This window comes from Muntiacus reevesi, chromosome 20, assembly GCF_963930625.1.
Source record: "Muntiacus reevesi chromosome 20, mMunRee1.1, whole genome shotgun sequence".
In the NCBI taxonomy this organism is placed as follows: domain Eukaryota; kingdom Metazoa; phylum Chordata; class Mammalia; order Artiodactyla; family Cervidae; genus Muntiacus; species Muntiacus reevesi.
This window is the reverse complement of record NC_089268.1, coordinates 12,218,711-12,235,865: the sequence shown is the minus strand read 5'-3', so window position 1 is coordinate 12,235,865 and position 17,155 is coordinate 12,218,711. Positions and strand designations below refer to the sequence as shown.

At 46.0% G+C, this 17,155-nt stretch overlaps 1 protein-coding gene across 1 annotated transcript in view; it reads right to left on the bottom strand.

Moving 5' to 3' along the window:
• Window positions 1-17,155, bottom strand: part of PNPLA1 (patatin like phospholipase domain containing 1) — a 51,036-nt gene that overhangs the window by 8,245 nt on the left and 25,636 nt on the right. Inside the window, exons 2-6 of the mRNA XM_065913295.1 lie at window positions 16,161-16,393; window positions 14,216-14,281; window positions 12,945-13,154; window positions 11,975-12,035; window positions 37-606 (exon numbers count right to left, since the gene is read on the bottom strand). Of these exons, the coding sequence (XP_065769367.1) occupies window positions 37-606; window positions 11,975-12,035; window positions 12,945-13,154; window positions 14,216-14,281; window positions 16,161-16,393 (1,140 nt within the window). The remainder of the gene's footprint in view (window positions 1-36; window positions 607-11,974; window positions 12,036-12,944; window positions 13,155-14,215; window positions 14,282-16,160; window positions 16,394-17,155) is intronic.

The following is a 17,155-nucleotide window of genomic DNA, read 5'->3' as shown; positions in this document are numbered from 1 at the left end:
TGTGAGGCAGCTGAGAGAGGCCAGAAGGGTCCATACCTTGGGGCTGTTCTGAGCCCAGTGCCTCCGCAAGTGGCTGTGCAGGTGATGCTGAAGAAGAATATCCAGGCAGCGTTGGAGGTGCCCAAACAGTGGAAGGCCCCAGGGATGACCTGGGTGACGCAGACGCCTGGGGCGGTGGGGAAGGGGGTGGAGATCCAGTCGGTTGTATCTGCTGTGATGGTGATACAGGTGACAGCCCAGGTGTTGAGCTGGGGAGTAAGTGCACAGCTGGGAGTGATGCAGGTGGCAAGTCAGCTGGAGAACGCGATGGTGATGAGGCTGCTGGCGATGCAGGTGATGAAATAGGTGACACCACAGGCCAGTCACCTGTGGATTCAGGTGCCTGCATGGGTGGGGACAGAGGTGGACTGTGGCCACCCCTTTCATCCCCTTTGGGAGCCCACTGTGTATGAAGTTGTCTGGATTCTTCTGGACTGGCCAACTCTCTTTGGAGGCTTGGTTGACAGCGTTCAGGACACCCGTTGCCAAGGGCGAGTTCTATCTGGCAGTACACTTCTACCCGGGGGAAAATCACTCTCTTGGAAGGAGAATTAAGATAAGCAGCATCTAGGAAAAACAACAGCATGGGGTCACAGGTGGCATTTCTAACCCCTGACATCAGCATGGTGTTTGCAAAAAATGGTTTCCCAAATTATTTTCATAAACAGGATGAGTGCTTGTAATTGTTTTTGTTTTGCTTTTGCCTTGTGTCTAGAGGGATCTCAGTTCCCTGGCCAAGGATTGAACCCAGCCATGGTGGAGAAAGCCCAGAATTCTAACCCTGGGCCACCAGGGAATTCCTGGATTAGTGCTTTTCAACAGCCTTTCTTTACTTACTTGAATTTATATTGAGTGATTGTGTATTGATAGAAGGCTGGGGTAGATTTAAACATTGCTGGTAAGGATCCAGTGGAGAGATGGAGGTTGCAGAGAGAGGGGGAATGATGAAAAATTGGAGAATTCTGAGACAGGAATGGGGTCTGAGCCCGGGTGGGTGAGTGAGCTGTAGACATATGCTAAGAAGGGTCAGGGAAAAGTGAGTCTATATATTCGGTGGCACAACGTCGAGAGAACTCCCCTCTGATGCCTTTGGTTTTGTCTGTGAAGTAGGAAGTCAAGTAGAGTAGAAGACTGGAGGTCAGGAGCAGAAGGTTTGAGGTGGTAATTGCAGAGGATGAGAGAGTAAGGTGACAAGAAAAATATAATGTGATTGCTTTCAGTGTAGAAATTCACAAGCCATTTAAAAAATTCATATGAAAATACAAAGGACCTAGAATAACAAAAACAACTTTGAAAATAGAACAAAAGCTGGAGAACTAAGACTACGTGGTTTCAAGACTTATTATAAAGCTGTAGTGATCAAGACAGTATGGTACTGACGTAAAGACGGGTAAATCTATCAATGGTACAAAACAGAAGGTCCAGAAACAGACCCATGACATACATAGACAACTGATTTTAGTCCAAGATGCAAAGTTATTTCAATGGAGAAAGCAAAGTCTTTTTGACAAACAATGCTGGAATAATATGATATCTAAATAATGATATGCTATCTAAACATGATATCATATAAATAATAATATGATATCTAATAATATGATACCCATTTTTTATAAAGAACTTAGATTTATATCTTGTACCTTATAAAAAATTAACTTAAAAGATAGATCACAGACATAAATGAAAACCTAAAAGAATGAAAGAATGAAAGAAAGAATAAAAGAATGAAAAGCCTCTGGAAGAACGGTGGGGAATGAGTGAAATGGGTGAAGGGGTCAAAAGGTACAAACCTCCAGTTATAAAATAAATAAGTCAAAAAAATAAATAAATAAATAAATTTTAAAAATAAATAAATAAGTCACAGGATGGAATGTACAATCTGGTGACTAGAGTTAGTATTAACAATATTCTATCGAATATTTGAAAGTTGCTAAGAGAGTAGATCTTAAAAATTCCCATCACAAGGAAAAAAAAAGTTTTTTTATAACTCTGTGTAGTGATGGAAGTAACTAGATTTTTCCCCCCATTTATTTTTATTAGTTGGAGGTTAATTATTTTACAATATTGTAGCAGTTTTTGCCATACATTGACATGAATCAGCCATGGATTTACATGTGTTCCCCATCCCGATCCCCCCTCCCACCTCCCTCGTAACTAGACTTTTTGTGAGGGTCGTTTTGCAGCATACACAAATTTTTAATCATCACCTGTACACCTGACATTAATATAATGCTCTGTGTCAATTATATCTCTAATTATACGCCAATTAAAAAATAAAAAGAAATATTGCTCTACTAGGAAAAAAAAGAACCAAGTCTTTTGGTACAAGTGGAGTGACTCTTTGGAGGGCACATATCCTTTTTCACCTAATTATTAAAGCACTGAATTTTTAATAAAATTGAAAAAATAGCTCTATTTAATTTTGGTCATTTTTTTTTGTTTGTTTTGTTTTACAGACTGAACATTTCCTTTTCCCCAGACTCCTTCCAATCACTAATGTCTCTAAGAAATTAATTGCCTATACCTTATTTTCTTACTGGTAAATGTTAATCTCCTTGAACACTGTAATTGCCTAAAATAATTGAACTGAGTTCACCATGACTCAGTTATTTGGTTTTTAATAATAAAACCTTTGTATTTTAAAATATTAAAAATTCCCTAGAAAAAAACAAAGGAGAGAGATATTTTGTAATCTTGAATGAGGCAAAGATTTCTTAGATAAAGACACCAAAAGCATGATCCACAAAGGATAAAAATTAATATGGACCCTACTGAAATAAAAAAATTCTCCTTTTCAGAAGACACTCTTAAGGAGTTGGGTAGAGAAATCATGGACTGGGAGAAAGTATTTGCAAATAGTATTTCTGAAAAAGGGCATTTATAGAGAACATATAAAGGCTCTTAATAAGAAAACAACCAATTCCATTTTGTAAATGGGCAAAGAGCCAATTGAAAGAGCTCCCAGTGGTCAAAACTGGAACAAACTGACTAACAAAATAAATAAAGTAGGACTGAATAATAATTCACAGTAAAAGATAAGTACTCAAGAGTCCATACTGATATAAATAGACGATTGAATAGGTAAGTCAATGGGGAAGAAAGAGACAAATCTCTCATGCAGAATTCCCAATAATTTCAGTGGATACTTCGGCCCTGAAAGAAATGGAAAATAATCTACTCCTTGCATGTGGGCTTTGCATAGTGACTTCCTTCCAAAGAGTACGGTATGAAAAGGAGAAAGAGTAACTTTAGAATGGAGACACGAGAAATGTGACCTCAGCCAGGTGACCAGGGCCAATGTCATCAGTGATATGTCATGTAGGCAGCACGTATCCTCGATACAATGTGATGAGAAAGGCATTTTGCATCAGTTGTCTTCCCCCAAATCCACAACCCCAGTCTAATCATGAGAAAAAACATCAAGCAAACCCCAACTGAGGGACATCCTACAAAATATCTGGCCAGTAGTTCATTAAAAGGGCTTCCCTGGTAGCTCAGCTGGTAGAGAATCTTCCTGCCATGCAGGAGACCCCGATTCAATTTCTGGGTCAGGAAGATCCCCTGGAGAAGAGACAGGCTACCCACTCCAGTATTCTTGGACTTCTCTGGTGGCTCAGCAGGGAAAGAATCCACCTGCAGTGCAGGAGACCTGGTTTCAAACCCTGGATTGGGAAGATCCCCTGGAGGAAGGCATGGCAGCCCACTCAAGTATTCTTGTGTGGAGGATCCGCGTGGACAGAGGAGCCTGGCGGGCTACAGTCCGTGGGGTTGCAAAGTGTCAGACACGACTGAGCGACTAAGGACAGCACAGTTCAGTTCAGTCGCTCAGTCGTGTCCGACTCTTTGTGACCCCATGAACCGCAGCACGCCAGGCCTCCCTGCCCATCACCAGCTCCCGGAGCTTACTCAAACCATGTCCACTCAGTCAGTGATGCCATCCAACCGTCATCCCCTTCTCCTCTTGCCTTCAATTTTCCCCAGCATCAGGGTCTTTTCAAATGAGTCTGTTCTTTGCATCAGATGGCCAAAGTACACAGGTCATTAAAGACAAGGAGAGTCTGAGCGACTGTGACAGACAAGAGGAGCCTGGGGAGACGGCACAGCTAGATGTGACTTGGGATCCTGGATGGGATACTGGGTCAGAAAAAGGGCATTAGGTAAAAACTAAGGAAGTCTGAATAAAGAAGGGGCTTCAGCTGGTAACAGTTTATCAATATTGGTTCATTAATTATAAACAATACACCATAGTACGTACCAAATGATTTATGTACTATGCTATAGTATCTAACAAGTGTGAGACACAAATAATAGGGAAACCTAAATGTGGGATATATGGAAACTCTCTGTACTATTTTCACATTTTTCCTATAAATCTAAAACAATTCAAAAAAACAAAGCTTAACCAATAAAGTGTATAGGGGGAAATTGGGCAAAAGAGTTGAACAGACACTTCACCAAAGAATATACTTGAACAACTAATTAGCAAATGAAAAGATGTTCAATATTATTAGTCATTAAGGAAATGCCGATTAAAATCACAATAAGATACCACAACACACCTATCAGAATGACTAACATTAAAAAAAACTGACCAGGAAACTTCCAGTGCCTGGGAATCCAGTGGCTCAGATTCCACACTCCCAATGCAGGGGGCCCAAGTTGAACCTGTGCTCAGGGAGCTAGATCCCACATACCATAGCTGAGTTCAAATGCCGCTACTAAGAGATTCTACATGCTGCAACTAAGATCCAGTGCAGCCAAATAAATATTTTTTTAAAAACACAAAAAATAAAAGAGATTGACCATACCAAGTGTTGGTGAGAATGTGGAGAAACTGGAATTCTCATACATAGTTGGGAATGTAAAACGATACAATCACTTTGGAAGATAATTTGCCAACTTCTTAAAAAGTCGAACATACATTCTGGGTATGTGTCTCAGTCTATACATATCTAAAAGAATTGAAAACAGGATCTCGAAGAGATATCTGCACACCCATGTTCCTTGCAGTATTATTCACAATAGCCAAGAGGTGGAAGCAACCCAAATGTCCATTGATAAATGAATAGATAAGAAAATTTGGTCTATATTCATGGTCTATATTATCCATCCTTAAGAAAGGAAATCCTATCACATGCTACAACATGCCTGAATCTTGAGGACATTATACATGAAATAAACCAGTCACAAAAAGACAAATACTATTACAATTCCACTGACATGAAGTATCTAAAGTATTCAAACTCATAGAAATAGAATGGTGATTGTTAGGGCCTAGGGGAAGGGGGAAATGGGGAGTTGGTTAATGGGGACAGACTTTTAGTTTTTCAAGATGGAAAAGTTCAGGAGATTGGTTGTACAACAGTGTATGCTTAACACTACTGAATTGTACATTTATACTGGTTAAGATGATACATTTTATGTTATGTGTGTTTTACTACTATTTTATACATTATATTTTATATTAAAATAGTATATATTATACATATATTTGCATACATACATTATATATCAAACATACACCATATGATCTGGTCATTCCACTCCTGTGTATTTACCCAAGAGAAATAAAAGCTTTTGTCCATATAGAAACTCAAGCATGAAATGTACATGCATGCATGCTAAGTCGCTTCAGTCATGTCCAACTCTTTGCAACCCTGTGGACCATAGCCTGCCAGGCTCCTCTGTCCCTGGGATTCTCTAGGCAAGAATACTGGAGTGGGTTGCCATGACTTCCTCCAGGGGATCTTCCTGACCCAGGGATCGAACCCATGTCTCTTACATTCTCCTGTATTGGCAGGCAGGTTCTTTACCACTAGCGCCACCTGAGAAACCTGGGAAATGTACATAGCAGCTTTATTCATAACAGCCCCAATTTGGGTACAATCTATACGCCCATTAAAGGGTGAATGGATAAATGAACTGTGGTATATTCACACAGTTGATTGGAATGCAAATGGGAATGAACTATTTATACCAAGCAATGACACGGATGAATCTCAGAATAATCATGCTGAGTGAAAAAAAGCAGACAAAAAAGAATTCATACTATAAGACTACATCTATCAAAAAAAAAATCTAAAAATGAAAATTGATATATAATGACAGAAAGACATCAAGGTTTGCTTGAGGGTGGGGGGATGAGGGAAGGTGGGAGAGATCCCAAAAGGGCATGAGGAAATGGGGCTTGAGGGATTGTTCCCAGTCTTGATTGCAGTGCTGGTTTCACAGGTGTGTGTGTGTGTGTGTGTGTGTGTGTGTGTGTGTGTGTGAAAACCTATCCAACTGTGAGCGGGAGGAAGGGAGGCAGGAAGATCAACCTGGCTGGGCATGCTTGGGTATGGGACAGATATTTCAAACGTGGCCACTTCTGAGCTCCTGCCTCACTCAGCACCCATGTCCAGGCATCTGTGTGGGGAAGGCGGATTTTGAAGGATGCCAGCAAGCAGTGCCCTTTGTTTTGGCAGAAGGCTACTGCCAGGTGAGGCCAGGGGTGGAGAGGGAGGCTCACCTGGTGGCAGAAATAATTAAGTCAGTGTGAGCCTTTAGGAGGGGGGAGACTGAGGATGCCAGGATGTGAGCTGAGGAGTTGAATGTGACACCTTGCGGGTGTGGCTTCCTGCCGGAGCTGACCCTCTTTCAGAAAACAGGCAGGAGGCTGGAGCAGACTTCCAATTTCTGCTCCCAGATGGTAGGTGGGGATTAACAGAGTGTAGTTCTGGGCACCAACCACAGTTTCTCAGGATATGTCAGTATTTCCTGCCTGCATCTGGTGCCAGGAGAAAACTCCAGTCCCATCAAACCCAAGAGGGTTTAGGTGCTAGAGCTGACGCTTGCACTCAGAAAGCCATGCACACCCTGGCAAGCTGGAAGAGGAAGCAAAAACAGCTGGCAGCCAGCATGAGACATTACCTCCCTTATGAGTTGTGTCTGTTCCTACTTGGAGTGATTCCAGGGCCATTGGGGAAGATCTGCCATCCTGCATATACTGTCCCCAATTCAGGAGGGGATGGCTGCAACGCTACTATTAGAGTTTCATCCTTGGGTTTAAGACCACCATTCACACCTGTGAGAATGTCCCAACCAGCTAAGGGTGGAAGGGGGAAGGGTGAGGAGTCACGGGGTTCCTCCAGAGGGTGAAATAAGGGGCTACTGAGAAACAGGGGAGATGAGAGATGCTTAACAATCCAATTTGTATCTCTCCCTGGGGCTTGCCCTGAGAGGGAGATAAGGGAGAATTCTAAGGGAGAGACAGGTATGGAGGCAGCCAGGTAGCCAGGCTGCCATCTGAGCTGTAGGGGGATTTCCTGCAGCAGGGAATTGGTGTCTGCTCCAAGATCCAAGAACCAAACAGGGGATCCCCAAACCCCAATCCTCAGCATACACCATCACTGAGGAAAGAATGGAGGGACCCCCAGCTGGCAGTGGGAAGGAGCCCAGGCCCTAGCCAGACCCTCCTGTTCCTGGGGCTCTGGAGGTGAGGCCTCATCTCCCCCACCACACACCCTTCAGGTGGTCCTCCTTTTGGATACTTGCGGTTCAGCTTCCCAGCTGTCCCCTGTGCAAATGCGGAGGATGGAGGAGTTGTCAGAGGACAACTGGGGTCAGGAGGCATCTGTCTGCTGAGAGGTTCTGCAGAGAGGTGAGAGGAGGGGTCTGTCTCTGAGGTCAGAGCAGGTAGTGGACTGGGTTGACCATGGCTAGGAGTAAAACGTGGAGATACGGTCCACCACCAGCCACCTTGTACAGATGAGAAACAGGCCCCAGGAGGTGAATTACTTACTCAAGGTCACACATCCTGGTGTGTTGAGAACCAGGATCTAAGCCCTTCTTACAGATTAGGAACCAAGACTCAGAGAGGTGGAGTGATTTCCTGGAGCTCACACAGCTTGGGGGATGGGGGTACTGGCCCAGAGCCGCTTGCTTCCAGAGCCCACATTCTCTCCACCCTGCTCCCCATCCTCCTAGTTGGGAGAAAGGACCCAGGAGAAAGTAGATTCAGGACAGAGGAAGGTTGGGAAAGCAGGAGGCAATTTTGGAGAAAAAAGTTTTTAAATGCATATATCCTAGGGAGAAGAAAAACCACATTCAGTCTTTTAATCTCACTCCTAAAACACACATTATTTAAACTACATACAGAAAAAGTTCACCATGATTCCACAGGGCCCTGCGGAGCTCGTAGGCACAAAGTCTTGCTGTGTCCCCTATTTCTTTGATTATAGGAAACAGCCTTCATTCAGCCTCCTCAGCCTTCCCTGAGTTCAAATGGGCAGGTTCAAGCAGTTGTTAATTAGGGAAGGGAGGGAATGGGAAACCAAGGAGAAACAGCCAAGAGCAGCCTTTGGGCAAGGTCGTGTTTCCCATCAAGGGATACACACAAAAATATCTTTGAGATATTCTGCAGATATCTGCAGAACCATTCAACTTCAGCTTCTTCGGCATTAATGGCTGGGGCACAGACTTGAATGAAGAAGCTGAAATTGAACAGTTCTATGAAGACACACAAGACCTTCTAAGAACTAACACCAAAAAATGATCTCCTTTTCATCATAGGGGACTGGAATGCAAAAGTAGGAAGTCAAGAGATACCTGGAGTAACAGGCAAGTTTGGCCTTGGAGCACAAAATGAAGCAGAGCAAAGGCTAACAGAGTTTTGCCAAGAGAACTCACTGGTCATAGCAAACACCCTCTTCCAGCAACACAAGAGACAACTCTATACATGGATATCACCAGATGGTCAATACTGAAATCAGGTTGATTATATTCTTTGCAGCCAAAAATGGAGAAGCTCTATACAGTCAGCAAAAACAAGACCAGGAGCTGATTGTGGCTCAGATCATGAACTCCTTATCACAACACAGACTTAAACTGAAGAAAGTAGGGAAAAGCACTAGATCATTCAGGTATGACCTAAATCAAATCCCTTACGATTATACAGTGGAAGTGACAAATAGATTCAAAGGATTAGATTGGATAGATAAGAGTGCCTGAAGAACAATGGATGCAGTTCAAAACACTGTACAGGAGACAGGGAGCAAGACCATCCCCAAGAAAAAGAAATGCAAAAAGGCAGAATGGTTGTCCGAGGAGACCTTACAAATAGCTGAGAAAAGAAGAGAAGTGAAAGGCAAAGGAGAAAAGGAAAGATATATCCATTTGAATGCAGAGTTCCAGAGAATAGCAAGGAGAGATAAGAAAGCCTTTCTCAGTGATCAGTACAAAGAAATAGAGGAAAACAATAGAATGGGAAAGACTAGAGATCTCTTCAAAAAAATTACAGATACCAAGGGGACATTTCATGCAAAGATGGGCTCAATAAAGGACAGAAATGGTATGGACCTAACAAAAGCAGAAGATATTAAGAAGAGGTGGCAAGAATACACAAAAGAACTATACAGAAAAGGTCTTAATGACCCAGATAACCAAGATGGCGTGATCACTCACCTGGAGTCAGACATCCTGGAATGCGAAGTCAAGTAGGCCTTAGGAAGGAAGCATCGCTATGAACAAAGCTAGTGGAGGTGATGCAATTCCAGTTGAGCTATTTCAAATCCTAAAAGATGAGGCTGTGAAAGGGCTGCACTCAATAGGCCAGCAAATTTGGAAAACTCATCAGTGGCCACAGGACTGGAAAAGGTCTGTTTTCATTCCAATATCAAAGAAAAGCAATGCCAAAGAATGTTCAAACTACCGCACAATTACACTCATCTCACATGCTAGCAAAGTAGTGCTCAAAATTCTCCAACCTAGGCTTCAGCGGTACGTGAACTGAGATGTTCAAGCTGGATTTAGAAAAGGCAGAGGAGCCAGAGATCAAATTGCCAACATCCGCTGGGTCATAGAAAAAGCAAGAGAGTTCCAGAAAAACATCTATTTCTTCTTCATTGACTTACACTAAAGCCTTTGACTGTGTGGATCACAACAATCTGTGGAAAATTCTTTAAAAGATGGGAATACCAGATCTTATCTGCCTCCTTAGAAATCTGTATGCAGGTCAGGAAGCAACAGTTAGAACTGGACATGGAACAACAGACTAGTTCCAAATAGGGAAAGGAGTGTGTCAAGGCTGTATATTGTCACCCAGCTTACTTAACTTATATACAAAGTACATCATGTGAATGCTGGGCTGGATGAAGCACAAGCTGGAATCAAGATTGCCAGGAGAAATATCAATAACCTCAGATATGCAGATGATACCACCCTTATGGCAGAAAGCGAAGAACTAAAAAGCCTCTTGATGAAAGTGAAAGAGGAGAATGAAAAAGTTGGCTTAAAACTCAACATTCAAAAAACTAAAATCATGGCAATTGGTCCCATCACTTCATGGCAAATAGATGGGGAAACAATGGAAACCAGTGGCTGACTTTATTTTTTGGGGCTCCAAAATAACTGCAGATGGTGATTGCAGCCATGAAATTAAAAGACGCTTACTCCTTGGAAGGAAAGTTATGACCAACCTAAACAGCATATTAAAAAGCAGAGACATTACTTTGTCAACAAAGGTCCGTCTAGTCAAGGCTATGGTTTTTCCAGTAGTCACGTATAGAAGTGAGAGTTGCACTATAAACAAAGCTGAGTGCTGAAGAATTGATGCTTTTGAACTGTGGTGTTGGAAAAGACTCTTGAGAGCCCCTTGGACTGCAAGGAGATCCAACCAGTCCATCCTAAAGGAGATCAGTCCTGGGTGTTCATTGGAAGGACTGATGTTGAAGCTGAAACTCCAGTACTTTGGCCACCTGATGGGAAGAGCTGACTCATTTGAAAAGACCCTGATGCTGGGAAAGATTGAAGGCAGGAGGAGAAGGGGACAACAGAGGATGAGATGGTTAGATGGCATCACGGACTCGATGGACATGGGTTTGGGTGGACTCCGGGAATTGGTGATGGACAGGGAAGTCTGGCATGCTGTGGTTCATGGGGTCGCAAAGATTCAGACACGACTGAGCAACTGAACTGAACTGTCCCTTGGAAGAAAAGCGATGACCAACCTAGACAGCATATTAAAAAGCAGAGACATTACTTTGCCAACAAAGGTCCATCTAGTCAAAGCTGTGGTTTTTCCAGTAGTTGTATATGGATGTGAGAGTCGGACCATAAAGGAAGTTGAGTCCGAAGAATTTATGCTTTTGAACTGTGGTGTTGGAGAAGACTCCTGAGTCCCTTGGACTGCAAGGAGATCAAACCAGTCAATCCTAAAGGAAATCAGTCTTGAATACTCATTGGGAGGACTGATGCTGAAGCTGAAACTCCAATACTTTGGCCACCTGATGCAAAGAACTGACTCCTTGGGAAAGACCCTGATGCTGGGAAAGATCGAAGGCAGGAGGAAGGGATGACAGAGGATGAGATGGTTGGATGGCATCACTGACTTGATGAACATGAGTTTGAACAAGTTCAGGGAGTTGGTGATGGACAGGGAGGCCTGGTTGCTACAGTCCATGGGGTCACAAAGAGTCAGACACAACTGAAAAACTGAACTGAAGTGAACATTTGGTAAACATCCTTTGATCCAGGAATCATTTACAATATCGCTTCTGTTTTATGTTTTGGTTTTTTGGTCACAAGGCATGTGGGTTCTTAGCTCTCTGACCAGGGTTCTGACCCACACCCCCTGCTTTGGAAGGTGAAGTTTTAACAAATGGACTGCCTGCAAAGTCCCGACCTAAACATAGTTTTTAAATCCAGAATATTTATCTGTACAAAAACTGTAGACACAGTACAGTCAGTTAATTTAAAGCCCCCTTTCCACACAGACCATAATTCTGGCCACAGCGACCTATCCCGGACAATGAAGACAGTCGGGTTCTTGTACCCCACCTCCAGTTCACAGACTGTGGGAAACGCTCCTTCACTCAGCCCTTCTACTTTCTGTCTTTGCCCCACCTACCCCATCCCACCCCCGCCCCACTTCCTCCTGGCCCCACATGGTACTCACTCAGCCTCCTCAAGTACAAAACAGCATCTTCATACCCTCGGTAGTAATAATCGTGGAGGATCTGCAAGGCGGAGCACCAGGAAGTAAGGGTGCAGCAACGCAGAGCCTGGCGGCCCCCTGGCCCAAAGCAGCTGCTTCTACTGCTCTTCAGCTTCATCTGATGGGCTTTTCAAAATGTACTCCTCCCTTGCTATCTGCTAAGAAGCGGGGGGTAGTTCCTGACCATGTGTCCATAGTGATGCTGCATGAAGGTGTTAAACCATTCACAGCTGACCATCAGTTTCCCCTGAGCCGCAGAATGTGAGAGGTCTAGAGCAGAACCGAAGAAGGTGCATTTGGACAGTAGGAAGAGCAGAATTAGGAGACTGGGCTCAAATCCCAGTGCGGCCACTTATCCGCTTGGTGGCTGTCTGAATATGACATCTCACAGCCTCAGTTTCTTCACTTGTAAAATGGGAAAAATAACTGTATGCATTACAGAGGATGCTGGCGGATTACCCGAGATATTGCCCATAACACCTTTTCTGTAAAGGGCCAAATAGTAAATATTTGGGGCTTTGCTGGTCACACACAGTCTCTGTCACTTCTCTTTTTATTTTTAACAATGCCTTAAAAATGGAAAGTCCATTCTTAGCTCACAAGCAATGGATTGGATTTGGCCCCTGAGCCACAGTTTGCTGACCCCACACTGAATGTCAGAATGCGCGAGTTCAGCCAGCATTCCTATCAGCGGCTCTGACATAATCAGGGGGAGAGAATTGAGGCTGGGTGCCCCTGGGGCACTTGTTCATACCTGGTAGCAGCAAGGCCAGGATGCAGGTTTACAAGGAAGTTGAAGGGACCAGCGAAGGGGGGAAGCACAGATGGACTGAGTGGGCCCCACTGGCTCCCCAGTCCCAGCCCCCCTCCCCGCGCCACCACCCTCCCTGGCTCTCCCTGCCCGCATGCTCAGATCCCTCGTGCCGCTCACCATCAGGTCTGGGGGGAACAGGGCGTGGGTCATCCTGGCAATGTTCTCCAGGGAGAACTGGAAGGAGCAGTTGAACAGGCGGAAATCGTGGAAGATGGCAGGGCAGTCCCGCGGGCAGATGTCCTGCTGCCCGCTGAAGGTGGAGATGGTGATGGAGTCGGTCCAGAAGGAGCAGGGCTGCATGCCGGTGAAGCCCCCGTCGATGTACCGCTGTGGGGCAGGGGGTGCCCATGAGAAACGCTCATCTGGAGTCACTCTGGCCCTCTCCCCAGCTCAGGTCATCAAAGAAAGGGGTCTTGGGACTTCCCTAATGGTCCAGAGGTTAACACTCTGCCCTCCCAGTGGGAGGGGAGGGGTGTGGGGGCATGGGCATGAGTTTGATCCCTAGTCTGGAACTAAGATCTCGAAGGTCGCATGGTAAGGCCAATAAAAAAAAAAAGGAAATGGGTCCCTCAAGAGACGCTTTGACACCAAGGTTCAGGGGCATCCATGCTCTGGATAAAGTTGTCATAGTCATCTTTTGTGAAGTCCCTCAGCGGCTGAGGGCAGGGCCGGGGAATGGAACCCGACCCCAGGGCCTTATGAGAAGGTGTACATGCGGTGAGTCCGAGCAGGTTGTGAGACATTCCCCCTCCAGGCTGCCGCAGGTCCCAGTTGCCTCCCTCTGTTGAGGTCAGACCTCTCCCTGCAAATCCTTCAGAACCCTCCTCACTACCAAGTGTTCACCCTCAAGTCTTGGGGCTTCTGTTCCCTCAACTATGAACAAACGATCACAGACACAGAGGCTCCAGCTCTCTGGGCACCTGAGAATTACATGGATGGCATGCATTAAGGGTCCATCTGCTAGCTGACTCCTAGTCTCTGGATCTCATTTTCTCTAGATATAAAATGAGGAGGGGATATGGGTTAAATCCTCCTGCTCAGAGCTGGTCCGTGGACCAGCAGCATCTGCATCAACTGAAGCTGGTTAGAGGCGTAGTCTCACACTGACTGCATTTTCCTACTGGGAAAATCTGGCAAACTTGTGGAGCCTCGACTTGCTAGGCTCAGTAATGGGTTGATGGGTGCAGAGAGAAGCCCAACCCAGTGGGGGAGAGGTCATCTTAAAACCCCAGAAATCCATCTACATTGGGAATTCTGAGTAGGAAAACACAAGGGCCTTTTCAATTCTTGTGGTCTTCCCACTGAATTCTGAGGCCATCCCTCACAGATGTGGGTGACAGGGGCCCCCTTGGATCCCAGCTCGCCCCCTCCCACACTGAAGCACATACCACGCCACGGTAAGTTGGAGGAATAAGGCCGCAGTACACCGGGACGAAGCAGCTGCAATACAGGGCCTGTGGGGAGAGAACAGGGCTGAGGTGCCCGAGGCCTGGGGGCTGAGTGGAGAGGACTCACCTGCAGTCTCTGGCCACCACCAGCCTGGCCCTCCTTACACCAAGGTGGAGGCCTTGCCCTGGGAAGTGGAGCCCCAGGTCAGTTTCTGGCTGGGTCCTTGGTAACCTCCTTGGTTGGTCTGGGCGGGGTGTCCCAGCTTTAAAGGGACAGAACGGCCTCAGTGATCTCCAGGCTTTCTTCTGGCCCCAAATTTCCATGAATCCAGTGGAATTCATTGTTATTTATCTGGCCTGGGCCTTTGGAATCTGATCCTTTGGAATCAAGGGATATGCTCACTGTTGGGAATGTTCAAAGAGGGGGAACAAGTAGGTGACAGTACATGGGGTGATGAGGGCTGTGGTGGAGGTGGGCATGGGCAACATGGCCCCAAAGTGCCCAACCCAGGGGGTGCCAGGCTGGCAGGTAATGAAGGAAAGTTCCCTGGCGGGCGTGACTGGAGTCTCACTGAGCAGGTGAAGTGGGGTAGAAAGGGGGAAGGGCATCCCAGGCAGAAGGAAGAGCAGGAGCAAAGGCATAGGGCCTGCTTTGCAGGACCTGCTCTGGCTGGTATCAGTAGGAGGGGAAAGTGGCGGAAGAGGATTGGGGAGAGAAAAGTCTTGAAGAACTGGGTGCTAATAAACCCAGGGGACATGAGGCGGCTGGAGGAAGTGTCCATGCCCACTGTCTATTCATCCCCCTCACCGGGATCAAAGCCATGCCAATCTGGGGAAGTGAGAATGGGCAGCAAGGGCCTTGCATTCAGAGGAGGGAAAGGGAGTGGAAATAAGGGTGGAGGGGCGTGGCCTCAACCCCTTTGTCCTGAAAGAAAATTGGGCATATCCACAGCACTCTTCAACACGAAGAATTCATAACTAAAGTTTATATTAATGGGGGCTTCCCTGATGATTGACTCAGTGGTAAAGAATCCACCTGCCAGTATAGGAGACATGAGTTCGATCCCTGGTTTCCAGAAAGGTCCTACATGCCTCGGAGCAACTAAGCCCGCGCACCACAGCTACTGAGCCTGTGCTTCAGAGCCCAGAAGGAGCAACTAATGACGCCTGAGCACCCTAGAGCCCAGACTCAGCAACAAGAGGAGCCCCCGCAATGAGAAGCCCTTGCACCTCAAACAGAGAGTAGCTCCACCCCCTGCAACGAGAGAAAAGCCCGTGCAGCAACAAAGACCCGCGCGGCCAATAAATAAGTAAATAAAATTATTTTTTAAATTATATTAATGAGCTTATAAAAGTGCACTATCAGAGCCCTCTTTCCATTTCATGATAACGCAGTCCTTTTTATCAAGGACCAAAGGAAGAGAGAGGGCGAAGCGAGGCCGTTCCCACACCCTGGGAGAAACTCAGCGGGGAAACCCTGCAGCCCAGGCCGACAGGAGCCACAGGACCTCTGCTGATAATACAGACGGGCCTCTGAGAAGCTGCAGGATCAGAGCAGAGGGCAAGGCAGAGGCAAAACGGGCGGGACTCTGAGCGCTGAAGTGCAGGATGGTGACCAAGTCTGATTCGTTTTTGGCGTCTCTCTGTACCCATCTCGTTTCACAGCTTGCCTGACAGAAAGACGGATGGCAGGAGCCCGAAGGGAGGGAAGAACTTGGGAAGCAGAAAACAGAAGGAAGTGAGGCAGACAGGCGGACCTAACCAGAGGCCTGTCAAAAAAGCAAGACCAGCCTCTCCTTTTCGGCCCCAGCTCCCTGTCCCGGTTCTCATTTCCAGCCCCGCCCACCCGGCCCCGCCCTTATCCCCGGCCCCGCCCACCGGCCCCGCCCTTATCCCTGGCCACCCCCACTCGGCCCCGCCCCCAACCCAAGTCCCGCCCCCTTGCCTCAATAAGCTCTTCCTTGGACGTATACTCTGAAACCACCACACTCTCTCCATCTGTGAACCGGGTGAGGGCCACGTGGAGCTTCCCGGTGGTGACCTTGTAGGAGTCCTCAGGCAGGACACGGTACAGAAACTGCCTCATCATCTGCACCATCTTACAGGATGGCGATAAGGGCCCCAAGAAGGACTTCTTCACCTCGGCCACACCCACATTGAGGACTCGAAGGTATTCATCTGTGGAGGAAGCAGAGAGGAGCGGGTGCTCAGCAGCCCCTATGGCATAAAGAGGTCAGGGGCAATCATGCCATCTCAGGGGCGATTATGCCATCTCATCCTGCATCCAGTAAATAGAAAAACCTGCAATTCTGACACAGGAGAGGTCTCAGGCATCAACCTGTCATTCTGCACGTGAGGAAAGGGTGGCACAGAGGAATGAAATCACTGGCTCCTGAGAGCTCACCGCTAGTCAGGCATCTTGCCTCCTTCAATTGAGGGCAAAGGACCACTTTTCTACCCCACCACCAGACTGCATTCTTTTGAGTCTGAGGCTTTTTGCCCTCTATGAGAGTCCCATTAAAACAGTGATATAGTAACTTATATGCAGAGTACATCATGAGAAACGCTGGGCTGGAGGAAGCACAAGCTGGAATCAAGATTGCAGGCAGAAATATCAATAACCTCAGATATGCAGATGACACCACTCTTATGGCAGAAAGTGAAGAAGAACTAAAGGGCCTCTTGATGAAAGTGAAAGAGGAGAATGAAAAAGTTGGCTTAAAGCTCAACATTCAGAAAATTAAGATCATGGCATCTGGTCCCATCACTTCATGGCAAATAGATGGAGAAACAGTGGTTGACTTTATTTTTCTGGGCTCCAAAATCACTGCAGATGGTGATTGCAGCCATGAAATTAAAAGACGCTTACTCCTTGAAAGGAAAGTTATGACCAAGCTAAACAGTATATTAAAAAGCAGAGACATTACTTTGCCATCAAAG